Source organism: Pseudorasbora parva, chromosome 1, assembly GCF_024679245.1.
Source record: "Pseudorasbora parva isolate DD20220531a chromosome 1, ASM2467924v1, whole genome shotgun sequence".
In the NCBI taxonomy this organism is placed as follows: Eukaryota; Metazoa; Chordata; class Actinopteri; order Cypriniformes; family Gobionidae; genus Pseudorasbora; species Pseudorasbora parva.
This window is the reverse complement of record NC_090172.1, coordinates 65,133,834-65,152,122: the sequence shown is the minus strand read 5'-3', so window position 1 is coordinate 65,152,122 and position 18,289 is coordinate 65,133,834. Positions and strand designations below refer to the sequence as shown.

Sequence of the window (18,289 nt, the reverse complement as noted above, 5' to 3'; positions counted from 1 at the left end):
GGACCCGTGTATAGCCTCTTTTCCCAGAAGAGTCTGTACCTCTCGTTCCATGACCAGAGGCTGCTCGGGGGTTACTACCCTAGGAGTAACCCTGCTGAAAACGGGTGGGTGTAACCCAAACCCTTTTTATAATGTGAGCAGGACCCATTCTGAGATATTCGGCAGAAGTTTCCACGCTGCCAGAAAATCTACTAAGGGAACCAGCCTCTCGAGGCTGGTCTCTGGATTTTCCTGGGTGGTCAGCCCGGTGTCCTGTAATGGATAACCGGCAGGTAGCAACCGAACTGACCGCCCCGGGGCCCTCACGAGAGGGCGCGAACATCCCCAAGCCGCTACGTTTCCGGGCGGACAAGGAGATAAATGTTCGCCGGGGAATGCCGCGCCCTGAAGCACCAACGGTGGCAGGGTTGGCAGACCGCCACCCCCGCGATCTGAGCCACTAGACTAAACCCCGTAATCTACACGCTGCCTCGGCAAGTGTGAGATCCGCGATCGAGTCATAGAATCTATATTGTAGACCCGTGATCTACACGCTGCCTCGGCAAACGCGAGATCCGAGCCACTAGATTCAGCCCCTCGTAATCTCAAACATGCTGTCTGCTCGCCATTAAATTGTTCTTTCTCTTTCTTATTTTATTTATTTATTTATTTATTTATTTTTTGGCGAACTTCTTGACACTCGGCCGGCCAGTCTAAACTTAACCTGGACACAGCGCGAGCTCCTCTTTTTATGAGTGTGTGTGTGTCGTTTTCTTTTGGCAGATCATCATCAGCGCTAACAACATCCAGTTCCTCGGAGCTGGAGTGCTGCTGCGTTTGTGCCTCAGCGCGAGCGGAAGAAAACCGCAGAGCGTGCTTCCAACTCGCTAACTGAGGCATGAGATTCAGCGGGTAAAGGCAGAGATAGGGGATCACCCGTCTCTAACCCCGCCACTAGATCCAACTGCGATCCCCAGGACGCGAGCCTTCGCTGCGCCTCGGCAACAGCGGGACCCGAGCCCTGAGGACCGTGAGCCAAAGCACTCTCCTCGAAGAGTGCCCGGCGTGATCTTAATATGCGCATTGGGGGTCTCTCGCAATGCTCGCAGCCGACCCCCTCGAGAGCTGACTGGGTATGCTCGAGCCCCAAACACATCACACATTAGGACGTGTGTATCCCCACCCGTGATGTAACGTGGGCAGGGAGGAACACAACACCTTTACGGACTTGCCATATTTCTTTCTTTCTTTTTTTTTTTTTTTGAACACACACACAATAAATGGACATACAATTCACACAGAGCGCTTGTGAAGACACAGAAGCTAGTGACTGTTTGGTCCAGGTGTGCTTTATAGCTTCCTGGTCGATGACGTCACCCGCCTGTGACGTATCGTCCCGCTATTGGACTGATTACACAAGTGCTTCATGACATTTCGACACAGCTCGAAGTTCCCTCGAGATAGGGAACATGTCTCACTTCAGCTAATGGTTGGAGTTAATACATCTACTTCAAGATATTAGTTTATTTCTAGTCGGAGAGACTGTCACCAGGGGTGCTGCCAGAAATTCTGGGCCCTATGGAAAACAAAATTTCTGGGGCCCCTACAATTTTTACAGATAAAATTTAACCCAATAAACATGCCCTGTATACTTTAAAAAATATACTTAGCACATTGCATAGTTAAAATGTCTAAAGATGAGTACAAAGCCTACGAAAACAAGAAAAAAAAAATAGAAAGATGTACTTGTTTACATAAAAGGGATAAAATGTATTGTAACATATTGTACACATATTGACATATACTTTACATGAACAAGCTTTAGCTCGGTCAAACTGCTCAATCAGGAAACATCAGCTAGAACTAACCCATAATTAAATCAGTCAAGGAATAAAACTAGCTAGGCCAAAAGGGCTCAAAATCAAGACACACGAGGAGTAATGCCAGGAGTGTCTTGGCATTACTCATTTAACCTATTGTAAGTCGATGTATCATCACAAGAGTCTTGAAAATGTATTATGATGGTTGAAAAGTTACCTAGTTATGCTTTAAGAACATCAAGTAAGACAGCATCCATCGTAGCAGTATCACTGTCACTTGACAGAACATACGACACACACGTTAAACTGATTTTGTAATTTTTGAAGCGTGTAGATTACTTTTTGTTTATCATCATGTGGCGAACACAGTAGATAAGACGTGTTTAGAGGCTTCAATCTTCGCGAAGTTTCGCGCTCAGGCTCACCTTGTTCGTTTGAGACGGGGACGGGGGGCGTGGAGGAAGGGTGTGCAGCAGCCACTGAATCTGTGTCTACGAGACATGATAACCCGGAGACAGCACAGCAGAGATGTATTGTTGGATGTAAATCATAATTCAGTAATTATTTTAGCTAGATAAAAGCAGGTCATGTAACCAGGCAACAAAAATAAGTAGGCTAACTCTGAAAGTTTTGGAATAACGTTACAGGAATAGGGCAAGCTGCCTTTCTTTTTGAAAAACTGTGTGACATACTGTAGACTTCGGCGTTCTCTGTCATCTCTTTCCTTCTTTTCTTTCCGTCTTTGATGCCCCGACTTTTGATTCCTGCGTGTGTCACTGTCTGCACTTCATCATAGCAAGTGCAATAACCAAGAGACGCTCACGCTAGCGATCTAGCTCGGACCACGCAAGTGGAATGAACCATTTTGAGGGAGGGGGGAGGAGGTTGTGACTGACATTTTGAAATTGTTTTTTTTAAATATAAAATCTATATGGTCAAAATGGACAAAATACACATTTACTGCATGAGGGGCCCAAGCACATTTAATGTATGTATAAAAAAAGAGAAAAGAAATAAGAAAAGAAAAGAAAAAGGGGGTCTGCTCTTCTGGGCCCTAAATCAGTCTGGGCCCTTAGAATCGTCCTAACCTTCCACCCCTTTACAGCGCCCTTGACTGTCACTCATGTCAGAAAGTTAATAACTATAGTAACTTCCTCCCTGATTTGAGACGCGAACCGTTTAGAACGATTCAGTTCGATTTGGTGAACCGGTTCACTATAAAGATCCGGTTAAAAAGAACGATTCGTTCATGAACTGGACATCACTACTTGGCAGGCTCTGCACTCAGACTTGCAGGCTTCGCACCGATTGGTTTGCGCAGTCTCGCCGCTCTGCCATTGGTTCATGCAATTCCCACTGGCCAGCCAATAGTGTGCGAGACTCCTCTGCACTGTTATGGCTCTGCAGTAGCACTGTGTAATTTTATAAAAAGGCTTCAGTATATCGAGAAAGAGGAGATTTTCCCATGGCGTCTTTGATGCAGTAAAGCTGACTGTTCGAAAGGGAACCGAGGGTACATTGGTAACCGAGTACGTTATACAGTCCAGCAGTAACATTAGAGAAACTGCTTCGCTGTGAACATTAATAATGTTAACATGCATATTTGTTATTGATTAAGGTCCACGTTCATATTGGCTGATACTGACACATACGTCAAAATGCAAATAAGGGGAATGAGATGGACAGATACACAAATATAGAGGAAGTGAAATATGACATGGGGATTTTAGAGAAATAACCAAATGATGTGATGCGCTGAATGAGGGATGAGAGCAGATATAATAATCACATAGTTTAAAGCTGCAGACAGAAACATCAGACTCAGGACAGAAACACAACCTCTAAAGTAAGAACAACTCACATGTTCATTCTTCACACACAATTAGACTTTGAGATGTTCATATTGTCTGAATGATTATGTGTTTCATTAATGCTGCTGTTAAGAAACTGAAACTGTCATATTTTACTCTTAAATGAATCAGTGAATGTTTGATTTCTGAGTTTTTCAATGTGTTTCTTCCTCAGAAATGGAGCAAACTCTATATTTGGTTCTTCTTCTCATTGGTGAGTGTGTTTGTAGTTTTATTTCTGGTTTATAGTTTCATCAGGTTTGACCCTGTTATGAAAAGCATTAAATCAAACCCTCTCTTTCACAGCTCTCTGCTCCGTATCTGAATGTGTTCAGCGTCAGTATCACTTTATAAACGAGAAGAAGACCTGGACTGAAGCTCAGAGATACTGCAGAGAGAATTACACAGATCTGGCCACCGTTGACAACATGAACGACATGAAGGAGCTGAAGAAGAGTGTGACTGATGGAGGTGGTCCGTTAGTCTGGATTGGGCTGCAGAAGACGAGTGTTAATAAATGGCAGTGGTCTTCAGGTGATCCTGCACTCTATCTGAACTGGGGATCTGGACAACCTGATGGCAAAGACGAGTGTGCTTTTATGAGAAATGGACGATGGGAAGATTGGCCATGTACTAAAAGCCTGACTTTCATCTGCAGTTCATCTATCAACAGTAAGTGCAGCTCCATTGTTTTCACGTGCTATCCATATTACAAAAATTATTATAGCGTCATTTTGTTTTTGGAGATAATTGTTTTTATTATTTTGTTAAGAAGATTTGATTTGATTCATTCAGCATCAGGATACACAAACCTGTAAAGACTTTTTAAAAAAAAAAAATTAAATACAAGATTAAAGTGTTAATCTCCCTCATGTCGTTCTGAAACTGGATGATTTTTGTTCATTTTCGGAAACACAAAGTAAGATTTTTTTTAATGCAATCTAAGCGCTTTCTGTCATTTTCTGCCATTGACAGTTACTTTGGGGCTTCAAAAATGTAATAAAGAGCTCATAAATAGAATCCATATGAGCGGTTTGGTCCAAATTTTCTGAAGAGACACAATCACTTCATATGATGATTTTAATGATTTGATTTAGGCCTTTATTCACATATAAACATTGATACATGTGAACATATGAAACATATGAAAGCCGGAATTAAATCTGTTCATCATATAAAGTGATTGTCTCTTCAGAAAATTATGACTAAACCGCTCAGTTCATTTGCTTAGTTTTACGAACTCTCTATGAACTTTGAGAATCTTTTGGGTGAACTAATCCTTTAAATTTAAGTGAGCTCACAGTCACTGTCTATTAAAATGCAAAAAAAGAAGAAAAAATCTGACTAAATGAGACAAACACTAACATAATTCGTCATTTTGCAACACTATTAATTTGTATTGATCAACAATCCAACATTATGAAAAAAAGAAAAAAAAAATCTTCTCAGGACTAGTTAATGATCACATTAACCTGCAGTGAAACATCTTCATCTGTCTGATGTTTCTCTCATTCAGATCTGTGTGTCTGAATCCAGCAGCCATATCAGCCTGTAGCCTGAGACTGGTTTCCCATTACATAAAGCTAAGCTGGGTTGAGCCTGGTCAGTACCTAGATATGAGACCTTGTGTTAGTCCAGTAGGGGGCGCTCACCCTGTGGTCTGTGCGTGTCCTAACACCCCAGTATAGTAATGGGGACACTGTACTGCCACCGTCCTTCAGATGAGACGTTAAACCGAGATCCTGACTCTCTGTGGTCGTTAAAAATCCCAGGATGTCCTTCGATTAAGAGTAGGGGTGTAACCCCGGCATCCTGGCAGAATTTGCCCACTGGCCTCTGTCCATCATGGCCTCCTAATAATCCCCCTATTCTGATTGGCTTCATCATTCGGTCTCCTCTCCACCATCAGCTGGTGTGTGGTGAGCGTTCTGGCACAATATGGCTGCCGTCACATCATCCAGGTGGTGCTGCACATTGGTGGTGGCTGAGGAGATTCCCCCCTTCTATGTAAAGCGCTTTGAATACCCAGAAATGCGTTTCATAAATGTAATGAATTTATTATTATTATTATTATTATTATTATTATCCAGTATTACAGAGAAACATGTATCAAAACATAATGGGGAAATATAAAGTAAAAAAATCATGATTGTTGTAGCAGCAAAATCATATTCAGAATATTTGCATATATCATCAGCTGTAGAATCAGTCTTTGAATGACAATATTGTCAATAAACTGACTCCTGAATCTGTTTCTGTGTGTTTTTCTTAAAGTGAGCACAGGACTCGTCTTTGTCAATCAGGCGATGAAGTGGAGAGACGCTCAGAGTTACTGCAGACAGAATCACATTGATCTGGTCAGTGTGAGGAACCAGAATGAGAATCAACAGATTCAGAAGTTCATCAGTGATAGTCACATATCTAATGAAGTCTGGATCGGTCTGTTCAGAGACTCATGGCAGTGGTCAGATCAGAGGAACTCCTCATTCAGATACTGGAGGTCTCGTCAACCTGATAATAAGGCACGAAATGAAAACTGTGTTGCAATCAGTAAGAACATTTTGCGGCAATGGATAGATGACCCCTGCAACAGGAAATATCCTTTTGTGTGTCATGAAGGTGAGCAGATCCTCTCAAACACACACAATCCATCCATCACCTCCAGATATCTTAAAGTTCACGCTACATGTCTGACATGACAGATTCCTCCACAGTGTTTGTTCTTCATGTTGTTTTTGATCAGTCTCTCTCTAGTTTTTGCTTGTGGTTTGTTTTGTGTCCAGATAAACTGATTCTGATCAAAGAGAACCGGACGTGGTCTGAAGCTCTGAGATACTGCAGACAGAATCATGTGGATCTGGTCTCGGTTCATTCAGAGGAGATGCACCGTCGTGTGATGAATGTGGTTAAAGGGGCGTCTACTGCGGAGGTGTGGTTGGGTTTACGTCACTCCAGCCTTTTGGGCATCTGGTACTGGGTGAGTGGAGACACCGTGTGTTATCACAAATGGGCTCCAGGGAACGGCACAGGAGAGGAGGACTGTGAGCGTACAGTGAGATCTGGAGCAGTTCAGTCTGGAGGAGATCAGCGCTGGATCAGCCGTCCTGAGACTGACAAACGCAACTTCCTCTGCAGAAATTATAAGTGAAGGATACTTTTCATGTAAGATAACAAATGTGTGTTCACTTCCTTTATCATCATGTATCACTTGGTTTTGTATAATTTTACACACGATTATTTCGACCTCAGTAGGCATTTGTACCTGAAGGTAGTGATGGGTGCTTTCAAAACACTGCTTTTGTGAAGCTTTGACATTTTTGTGAAACATTTGTTTTCGAACCAGTGATTCTGAATGTGTATCAAGTGCTGCATTCATGCCATGTCATAATTACCGTAACTAACAGATGAAAACATGTGATGTTCTCCTCTGAGCTGTTCGGATCCTCTGACTGAGAATTATGCATTTCTATGAAAAAACTATCGACGCCTAATTGAATCTGCAGTGGTCAGGTGGTAAAAGTATGAGCTCTCAGAAAATTCCCAGTTTACAAGTTGTAATTACGAGTTCTATAAGGACGTGAATGCTTTGAGACGTAATTATGACAAGGTGTGAACGCACCTAAACTGCCTTAGTCACGTAATATCAGTAAAGAAGGCTTTGTTAGATCTGTTTCGACACGGGTCGAAATGCCAGCGGTCCGCCGCGGCCGCTATGATCTTTGTGAACCCATGAACCAGTGTCTGTATGATTTTTTAATGATTCTGGATCAGTTTTATACATTTCTAGAAATTGAAAGGCACATTTAAATAATAAAAAGGAAGATATGTAGTTAAAAGTCTTTTACTGGCCCGATTAACCAAGCTCTTCATAAACAAAATCAGATCAAATAAGAAAATAGCCCATATTATATTTTTATATTTTATTGTATTCGATTATTTGTTAATTTTATTTAAAGGTGGGATAGGTGGGACTGATCTAAAACACTTTTGTCCAAATTTGTTTAAACTTTCTTTATATGTCAATACATAATGAAAATGTAAGTACTCTGAAAAGGAGAGTATAAAAATCGAGTAACTCTAGACTTTTTAATCTGCAATAAACACCGCTTATTATTTTCATTCCGGACGAAACAAATGATTGGCTTGGGCGACTGTCACTCTCTCTCGCTACCATGGCGACCACCGCTTTCGCTACAGGATCCGCCAGTGTTGCCAAGTCCGCGGTTTTCCCGCGGAATTGGGGTACTTTTAACAACTTGCCGCGGGTTGATTTTTTATTCCGCGGGTTAAAGGTTTAACATATTGCATCAGTTATATTTAGCTGAAATGGTTCTGTTGAAATAAATATTTTACTTTAGCCAATTCATATTCCACCAATGATAACAAAGATTTTAGGATGATGACATAAGCAATATCGTATCAGCATAACTGTGCTGATAAGCGCACACTTTGTGAGGTACGGTGGCACTGCTGGGCTTGTCCGCTAATGTGTGTGTGTGTGTGTGTGTGTGTGTGTGTGTGCTGCGGCGCGCACTGACTGTTTTCGTTTCCATGGTAACCGAATGCGTGCTCTCCAGGGTTGTTGCTGGTAAAGAATAATTTAAAAAATAAATGTCATACACAGAAGAATTTTCTGAAAACTGACAAGTCTTTAACCGTGTATTTCCAAGTCTTTAACAGTGTAAAAAGCTCAGTATGCATGAAACAGCATCACCCCCCCTTTAATGAGGAATATCTTGCAATGTTTATTTTACATTATTTTTAATTTGAATGAATTTCACAAGTTTGTGGTTCACTTCCACTGGAGCTGTAATTCTGCATTTTCCCGCCCGCATCCATTACGCTCATCAGCTCATCATTATGTTCATCAGCTGTCAATCTTAAGGTAAGATGATTTTATTTATGAAAATAGACTGTTTACAATTACTTATACAGTTACTTACTTATACTTATACAATTATCTTTAATTATCTAATTAGCTGGTTTTGTTGCGAAAACCTGGCAACCCTGGGATCCGCCCACATGCGCACGCTCGTTTGATTTGAGCAGTTCAAGAGGCACGAAACCTCTGCAAAATACTGGCAGAGAAAGAGCATTCAAAACTCACAGTGCAGGGTTTTACAGTCAGCGAAGGCAAACAATGCAAAAAAGGAAGACAGTACGAGAAAAGGCAATGCAGTCTTTGGATAAACAAAGAAATCAAACGCGAGTAAATATCTGTGTGGCAAATGTAGTGAAAAGGCAATGTAATGAGAAAAGGCAATGTCTTTGGATAAATGCTTTTCAACGATGGTGAGAACTGAGGGACCTGAAAAACGACTCACTGTATTTCTGCTGGACAGGTAATCTTTCATTTTGATTATACATTTTTTCGGTTTATGTTTTCATGAAGCATGTATCACTAGCACATGAAGCTGCCTAATATAGCTAACATAAGATCACTTAGCATAAAGTTACAATATTATACACTTAGCCATTAGTAGAGATGATAAATACTCAATATGCTTAGCTCAAGTTGATCTCTGTTGTGTTGAATTTCTCAAAATTTAACTTTAGATAACAAAATGCATGTGTGAAAGCTAGTACACCGCATCCAGGAACTTTTTTTAGAACTAAGTCAGCTTTAGCTACTGCTAATCAACAATGCTTTCATCATGGAAACTCTTACATCTAAAACACAGTATATGTTATGAATCTTACACGAAATTCATCTTCATCACAGTATAACTGATGTTATTGGAAAAAAACATGATGCTACCCGTTTTTAGCTTTGCCTTATAAATATAACTAGCTTGTTGCCGAATCAAACAAAAATATATGTTAAACTTTACCAGTACCGGTATTCTAGCTTGATAGTGAGCACTAAAATACATCTTATTTGTTTATATTCATACTGATAAAGTTAGATTTTTTTATTACATGTGATTCTGACATGATGTCACTACATGCACACCGCTCCTCTCAGGTCAATAATGCGTCTTCCAGCTGATTGGTCGGTGAGGTGCGTTCATGTGTTTTGGGGGCGTGGCTTTGGAAAGAGCCCAGAAGGGAGAAGGTGGAGTGAATGGAAATAATGAGCTGTCTTTAAAACAGTCATGAGAGGTCTACAGACACTCATTTATACTCATTTATACTTTCTTTTTCAGAGTACTTACATTTTAATTATGCATTGATATATAAAGAAAGTTTAAACAAATTTGGAAAAAATGTTTTTTTAACCAATTCCTACCTACCCTACCTTTTTATTTTCAGGGTCCGTATTTTTGTTAAAAGTTTGATTGATGGGGGTCTTTGTTCTACAAACTCTTTTTTTATTTTTTTTTTGTATAACTTCAGAATTAATTTAATTTTGTGAGGGGTCAAAGGGGATCATAGACTCATCATTAGATACACATTTATATTGTTTTCTCTTTGTTTTATCATTATGATGATTCATGTAACTAAAGGGTATGGTGTGAGTTTTTGTATTCCTCAGTTGTGTTTTAAGGATCCCTGTATGCTGTTGTGGCTACTTCTCGCTCTTATATAATAAATGTGAATCAGTGAGCACCAACAGTATGTACCTCAGCTAAATGAAATAAGGTTTATCCTTAAATGAGTAATTGTTGAGTGTCAAATATCTAGAAACCTTTTTTTGTGCTGAACATAAAAGAAAGTCGTCAACAACAACAACTCAAATAAACCCAATTAAACAATCATTTTATACATTTATTATTGCAAATATTTACAGTTTCCGTTTGTGTCCCATAAAAATAGCAAAAAAAAATACAGTTTAAAAATATTTCAAACAGCCCTTTTTTATATTCTCAAAGTCAAGAAATACAACACAGATAAGGCAGAATGAAATATGAGAACAAGACCAACTAGAACAATAACACACTGTTTCTTCAGTGTCACGTCAGAGATGTAAATATTGTCCACCCTGGATGTCTAAATGTGACGTGACAAACAAATGAGTGATGAGGATGTGTTTACATGCAAATGTGTTCATATGTTATAAATAAACAAACAAACAGTCAACAGCAGGAGTATAGAGATTAAAAAAAATCACAGAGATGAATTACTATGTTTTTTTAATGCTGTTTTTAACAATTCATCCACTCATTTGCATTACACAAATGCATTAAATGTAAAAGAAATAATAATAAAGTGAGTTGACAGCATAATCGTATCTCATTAGTAAACTGACCTAATAAATATATTAAAATGTCTTTCTAAATTATGTGCTTCCTTTTACATGTGTAACCATTTAATAAAACACTATACACATAATCACATACACACCTTAGAGACATTTTGAAAATGTCTATATATTATAACATCTGACAGGAAATGTTTTATAGATGTGTTACAGATGAGAAAACACTCAAGAAATACATCTTCCAAATGAAAACCCACACACTCTATTTGTTCAATTAGATAAACTTCAAATTGACATCTTTGTATGTGTGCTCTCAGGAAAAAATGTATAATTAAGGACCATTTGAAAAAGCCCAATCTTGATTGGTGTTGCGTCATGACGTAACGAGTGACGGTATACCCGGAGGTATAAAGGGACGCCAGCACAAGCATACACAGCTTACTGCGATGAAGCGGGGCGCTCTGTCGATAGGCGGGGCTACGAGACGCAGTGTCTCGTTCCCTCTCAGGGAACATGGGTTACATGCATAACCCGAGACGTTCCCTTTATCGAGGGAACTCGCACTGCGTCATCGTAGATGACACATCGGGGAACGAGTACCCACTAGTCCTCGCCTATCTTGAGCCCCTTGGTATGGACCGAAGTGCATACTCAGGAGGCGAGCACCCTGGCGCCTGGCATCGCCGGGAGGTGCAGACTGTAAAGTCTAATGGTCTGACTTCCTCCACTGGGCAGACCTCTCCCGATAGATCTTCAATGCCCGAACCGGGCAGAGGAGGTGAAGCCTGCCCACATCTGCCGTCATCTGCCCACATCTGAGGTTCTTGGCCTCGGCCAGCTCCAGTGGCTCGAAAGGGGCCTCAGCCAACCCTTCAAGCACTACTGCCAGATCCCAAGATGGGATCCTGGAATGAGCCACAGGCCTCATCCTCCGTCCTCGGAGGAGTCGTACAACCAAATGGTGCCTCCCCAGAGGTCCCTCACCTAATGGTGTGTGGAAAGCCCCTATCGCTGCCACATACACCTTAAGTGTGGGCGGGGTAAGCCCGGCAGAGACCCGATATTGGAGAAACTCCAGTACTGAAGCCACTGCGCAGTTAACTGGGTTTACCTCACGGTCCCTACACCAAGTGGAAACACCTTCCACTTCAGGTTGTACAGCCTCCTGTTGGAAGGAGCCCTAGAGCTGAGTAGGGTCTCAACGACGCGTGCTGACAGGCTCTCCTCTATGAGCTGTGCCCCCTCAGGGGCCAGACCCATAGGTTCCATAACTCCGGCTGGGGGTGGTATCATGCCCCCTGCCTGAGTCAGCAGATCCCTCCTCAAAGGAATCCGCCATGGAAGGTCGTCTAACAGAACTAAGATGTCGGAGAACCCCACTCTGGACGGCCACCGGGGTGCTAACAATAGCAGGCGGATGCCTTCCCGGCGGACCCGCTCCAGAACTCCCGGGAGCAGAGCGATCGGGGAAATGCGTACAGACGCAGCCTTGGCCACGTCTGTGACATGGCATCCAGGCCCAATGGAGCCGGATGCCTCCAATCCCCGGGCCTCAGCCCCTGCCTCGACAGGATGTGAACACATTTTGGATGATAGGTTGATATTCTAACTCCTCTAGGTCAGATAAATCCCATTTAATTCCTCAGAATTAAATGCCCCTAATCACCCCTCTAGTGAACATGGTCTGAATGATAGGCTGAAAGAACATATCCAACTCCTCAAAGTCAGATAATGTTCCATTTTTAATTCCTCAGAATTAAATGCAGCCATAATCTCCAGACGATGCTGTTTAAATATGTATTTAACAAATCGCCATCTACACGCTGCCTCAGCAACGCGAGATTCGACTTGTTTACAACATATTTGGCTTTCATCCCTCGAGATGATCTGGCCAGTGCACAAGTCACCACCTCGAGTAACGCCTACTTTATCGTTGCGGGAGGAGTATATACAGTATATATATCCAGTCGGTCACTTTTGTGCATTCGTTTGAAAGCAAAGTGGCACATTTAAAGCTAATGACACGAGAAAGCAAAATTATATGTTCATGCAGCTGAGAGAAACAAATCAGAAATGCATTTAATTTCAGTTCTCCTTTTACTGTTACTGTAACACATATTTTGTTATTTTAATCAGATAATCATTGTGAATTATGTCTGGCATACAGTACATGTCTAATTTCAATGATATGGCCTTTTGTGCATATGTTTAAAGATCGCCATCTTTAAGCATGACTTGGATTTATGAAATGGTAACACTTTACAAGATCACACAAAAACATCTCTGGTAAAAGTTTTAAATTATATTTAACTGACTCTTGACTGTCAAGTCTGTTGTATTAGTGCTGTTAAATTTGAGTGATGTTTGAGATCAGTGTGTGCTGTTTTTGCAAGGCTGTAAATGTGCAGATTATTAACTTTGATGAAGATTCAGCACTGGTCTGATCGGGACAGTGAGTTCCATCGACTGTCCTGAGCGTCTTTCACAAACTCTTAAGGAAATTTAAACAAGAATGCACAAGTTGGCGATAATGCATAAACTGACACTGTGTGAAAATATTGAGATTAATCTCACACACACTTCTATCTCTTTAAGTCTCAAACTGAGGTTTTTAAAGGCTCTCAGTGCCCAGTATCACCTGTCTTCAACTAATGATCTCAACCCTCATCATCAGATCATTAGTGCCTCGGTTCAGACAGAACCAGATAAAAAAGCTATTGGTGTAACGGTACACTAAACTGACGGTTCAGTACATATCTCGGTTTTTAAAACGGTTTCGCTACAGCTGGGGAGAGAAAACAAAAATAAAATATTGTTTTATTTATTTTTAAACATTAGTTTGCTGAAAAAATTGTGTCTGTCCCTAAAGGTGCACTATGTAGTGGGGAGAGTGGGGCACACACACTTTTTGACTTTCTCAGTTTGTGTAAATCCACTTGGGGTTCAGAGTGTTTATTTTTTCCCCCATTAATTGCACACATGTCTAGTACAATTATTTGGTTTTGTTTCATTAATATAGTGTATACTTATTTTTGTATTTACCCCGAAAGAATGGAAGTGAAATGTGACAACATGCCCCATTGGTAGGGTACATTGTAACATGATCAAATGACAGCATAAAGTGTTATCTGCTATAATAAAAACAAAATCCAAAACAAGCTAACTAACTTTTTGAAATAAAATAATGGCATTTGTTATCATTTAAAATACACACATTTTTTAGTTTAACAACAAATACATAGCTAAATACAGCAAAGTTATAGCTAGACTGTGTAACGTTTTTAGTTTGCTTTTTTTCTTTGCTAAAAACACTTACTTCTTTTAAAAAATGTATGTGCTCATTAATGTATATTTACTTCTTTCCAGTAATAAAGTATTCTCATAAGTTTATAATATGCCATTGAAAATACATACGGGTGAGGGGTTCGAATGCCGGTCGGCGGTCGCCATGTTGCCCCTACATCTTGAAAGTACATTAGCCAAAGAGGGACATACCCGTAAACTCAAGCTTCGCCTTTCGCGTTTTAACACTCGATGGCACCGTGTCGAATGTGAAGAGGGGGATTGCTTGAGACTGCTATATGAAAAAACCTTTTTAAAAGTCTGTTGCTGATGGAGGATCACTCTTCTTATTGAGGATATGTATCAGAGTCACCAAGGAAGCAAAGAGAATTAAGACGGCAATGCAAGAGGCAAATCAACCAGACAAAAGTGAATATTGGAGTGGCCTTTCCAAGATGGAAAGAGCTCATGAGGAGTAACAATTTTTAAAAGAATTTTTTATTGTTGTTGGGCTAATTATATCATGGTGTGGTGTGTATAACACTAAATCAGCCACCGTAGGAGTTAAAACGAAAATGGAATTGAGAGGAACAGAAACTAATATTCATTGGACAGTTATATACCTTTTCACCGCTAGATGGGGGAAAATATCACAGTGTAGCTTTAAAAACATAAAATAATGAATAATTTCTGAACATAGACTCATAGAGTCATTATTTACCCTTTTCTCATTGTTTCTCAAAAGAATTCATACACTGTAAAAAAAAAATATTTAGAAAAAAAAGTTACCTGGTTGCCTTAATTTTGAGTTAATACAATTACATTTTTTTGAGATTCGACAACCTTTATTAAAATAGTATTAAAAGATTTTGTAAGCATATTGGGTAATTGTGTGTGTTTTATTTGTGATGGTGCAGTGAAACATGCCAAATAGAGCTATTTTCATGATTTATCAAATTTTTTATGTGGTTCAGACACATAATATTTTGAGTTTCTATTTATTAAACAAATTTCCTTCATTGTATCAGCTCAATTTTTTTATTTCAATAAACTCAAAATTTTAAGGCAACCAGGTTACTTACTTTTTTAAGTTAAACCAACAAAATACAACATTTTTTTTTAAAGCTGTAAAAAATATAATAGCGTAGTTCTAATAGGGGCTCATTATAACTCAGTGTGACAACATGCCCCGCCTAAGGAACTGTGATTGAACCTCGGCTCGTGTCTTCTGCTGTTAGAGCAGCATTACAGAATGATCTCAACTGTTAAATAACAGACATACAATTACAATAATATCAGATTTGCCTTATTTTAGATAAACAAAAAAACAGAGATGAAAAATAAACTTAAAGGGGGTGCGCACGCGCTCCACTTTGACATTAAGCGACTTCAACGCTTCAGCACAGCATTCCGGGAAGGCAGCGCTGCATTTGAACTGATTTGAACGCAGAAATGTTTCAGTCGCATCGCAAAGTGGATCTCCACACTTCAAGAAGTGTGTTTTTGACGGATCGGTCCCAGCGATAAAGGTTCGGTCCTTTGGAAGCAGCCGGTGAGTAAAACTGCTTCAGATGTCTGTGCTGTTGGCTATCGTCGCGTGAGTAAACATCAGTAAACGACACGATCGCGTGCTTCGTCATTCAAATGCGCTAACGGACGTCATTGCTGTTCTATGTAAGTTATAACGTTACACTAGTCTGACGTGCAAAACCGTTCTGCTTGCTACTAAGGTTTGGTCGCATATAATAGTCCATAAACCGAATCATGTCCTCATAAACTGAGAGTAAATACAGTACATACCACAGAGACGGGAGTCCTGCTGTTGCTGTTTCTATTTAAGCCTCCGAATTAGATTCTGGATCATAACTTTTAGCTGAGATTGATAGAATGGGTTTCTCCACGCTTGAGGACGTCACCGCTTTGCGCATTCGTCATTCTTTAGCTCCGCCCACACGATACGCATCCAGGCGCTCTGTTTTTTCCGGAAAGACTCGGTACAGCCCAAATTTCTTTTACAAATATAATAAAACTAAAGACTTTTCGGAGATATGAAGGATGCAATACTACTCTATAGGTACTCAAGATTGACATGAGATTGACTGAAACTGAGTGTTTCACCCCCCCTTTAAGAACAAAATTCACTTTTGCTATGGTTAAATAAACGTTCACTGATATCTTCCAAAGAATTTTTAATTTTGGGGCTATTTTTTTCTCTATATACTGTTGATATGGCAACTAGTAATACACAAAGTTTTGTCATCCTGGCATGTGTGGAAAGGGTTAAACCATGCATGTTACAACTAACCCCGCATTAGGTTGTGCCCCGTGCTCCCATATTTTTGCAGTAAAATATCCAAACGCCACTAGGCCAGTGTTAAATATTTTGATCAGTTGAGTTCTTACAATATCCCAAATGTTTCCAACTTAATTGTGATAAAATTGCTATTTTAACCAAGGAGCCGCGACGTCTCAGCGTAGAGTCTGAGGGAGTCGCCTGTCAATTGCGTCATAACTGCATTTCCCTCGGTTTCCAGTTTTATTCTGCAGAAACTCTTTACTTTTAGCAGAGTGAACAAGTGTCACATCAACCGCTGAGCGAACGCACACAATAACGTCATAACATAATTTACAACACACTCAGATGTGTTCAATATGACAAACAGAGCTGCGTTACCTCACACTCATGACCGGAAAAGAGGAGATGGCGCTGGTGACTGTGTCCCGTCATAATAAAAGTCCCTTTTGCTCGCTAGGCATGTTTTGTGTTCATATCATTAACTCTTTCCTCGCCAAACACGGAAATTTCCGTTATTTGTGAGAAAACACTTCCAGGCCAATAACCGAATTTTCCGGGTTTCTGTGTTTTCACTGTCGGGCACTAGGGGGCGCTATTGCGCATCTTCTGAATGAGTACTGAATCTCCTGATCAAAACACACGTGAGGAAGACGCAGTGAACCGAGCGATCGCATGTAATCATATGCATATAAAAAATAACGTGATCATCCTCATTAAACAGCATATGAATCAAAACTGCCTAATGTTCCTGAATGAGAAGTGGACCCAGGATGAGCTACAGGACTGTGTAAGCATTAGGGGTGTTGATGGACTCGATCTACTGCCTTTGTGTTTGATCATCGCTCTGAATCTGATCTGGAAACAGTCTTTCACAAAAACTAGATTTTCTCAGCTTTTTGTTCAAAGTGTTGCTTTTTTTATGAAACCTACCCATATTCAAGTGTTGATAAAAAAGGAATGCATGAAGCTAGAATAAAACGATTTTTTTTGTTTAAAAGAAGAGGGTCAGATCTTTATTTTGATATAATGCATCAATATTCATTCACTCAGATATTCATTTAACAAAATATTCTATGGGCTATTACATTTTGGTGAAAATTGTCAAAAACCCTGGCGGTGGCTGGCAACTTTTTTTTAAAATGCTGGCGGGGAAAGAGTTAACAAATGCTCCAGCGGCCTCGCTCAGCTCCACAATGCTCGGTCCTCCTCTGCTTCACATTACAGCAACGTTAATAACCACATCCATCAACATGATTTCTGCCAGAGTCCTGTTTGCATTACTTCTAGATATAATTATAACATTTTTTTTTTTACTCTAATTCGTAGTTGAAATATAATCATTTATACACAGTGGCTCTTATTTTCATGACAGATTTATTTAAACATACATTAAATAATCCAGACATCAGTAACAGGTTCAGTGGATTATAATGATTGTAGAGGCTAATATAGGTCATATATTTAGTGAAAGAGTTTCTCTAGTGAACTCACAGCTGTGGAACTGAATGAGTCTTGGGGTAAATGTGATGCTACTTGACATGTTCTCAAGTCTTTCTGCCGTTGAAACACTGATTGAGTGATTACATGACATATGTTTTGTTTCAGTTGTAATGTATCCTAAACGTACCATCAGATGATGATTCATGTTTATTATTTGACTAGTGTCACGTATCCCTGGACGGTCAGTTGAACTGTGTCGAAGACGCCATGGGAAAAAATAGAGTTTCTCAATATACTGAAGCCTTTTTTAAAATCATGCAGTGCTACTAATCATGCAGAACCAATCGGTCCGAAGCCCACGAGTCTGATTGCAGAGTCTGCCAAGTGGATGGGGCATCTGCCTATAAAAGATGGCTGCTGCATAATTCAGATTATTCTCCTTCAGCGACAATCATCGCTGATCCCTGCTCGAAGCCTTCAC

At 40.1% G+C, this 18,289-nt stretch overlaps 1 protein-coding gene across 1 annotated transcript; it reads left to right on the top strand.

The window, feature by feature from the left end:
- The first annotated feature begins 3,826 nt into the window (after positions 1–3,826).
- On the top strand, positions 3,827–7,053 carry LOC137087974 (C-type mannose receptor 2-like). Its single transcript, XM_067452093.1, has 4 exons — positions 3,827–3,863; positions 3,956–4,321; positions 5,924–6,268; positions 6,433–7,053. The coding sequence occupies exons 1-4, from the start codon at positions 3,827–3,829 to the stop codon at positions 6,795–6,797; spliced, it is 1,113 nt and encodes a 370-aa protein (XP_067308194.1). The 3' UTR covers positions 6,798–7,053.
- Positions 7,054–18,289: the final 11,236 nt, after the last annotated feature.

What these genes read in the sequence shown, in the direction of transcription:
- LOC137087974 (XM_067452093.1), top strand. Translation starts at nt 3,827, where the DNA reads ATGGAGCAAACTCTATATTTGGTTCTTCTTCTCATTG. An exon ending in TTTGGTTCTTCTTCTCATTG is followed by an intron (nt 3,864 to 3,955) that starts GTGAGTGTGTTT and finishes TCTCTTTCACAG; the next exon opens with CTCTCTGCTCCGTATCTGAA. An exon ending in CTGCAGTTCATCTATCAACA is followed by an intron (nt 4,322 to 5,923) that starts GTAAGTGCAGCT and finishes TTTTTCTTAAAG; the next exon opens with TGAGCACAGGACTCGTCTTT.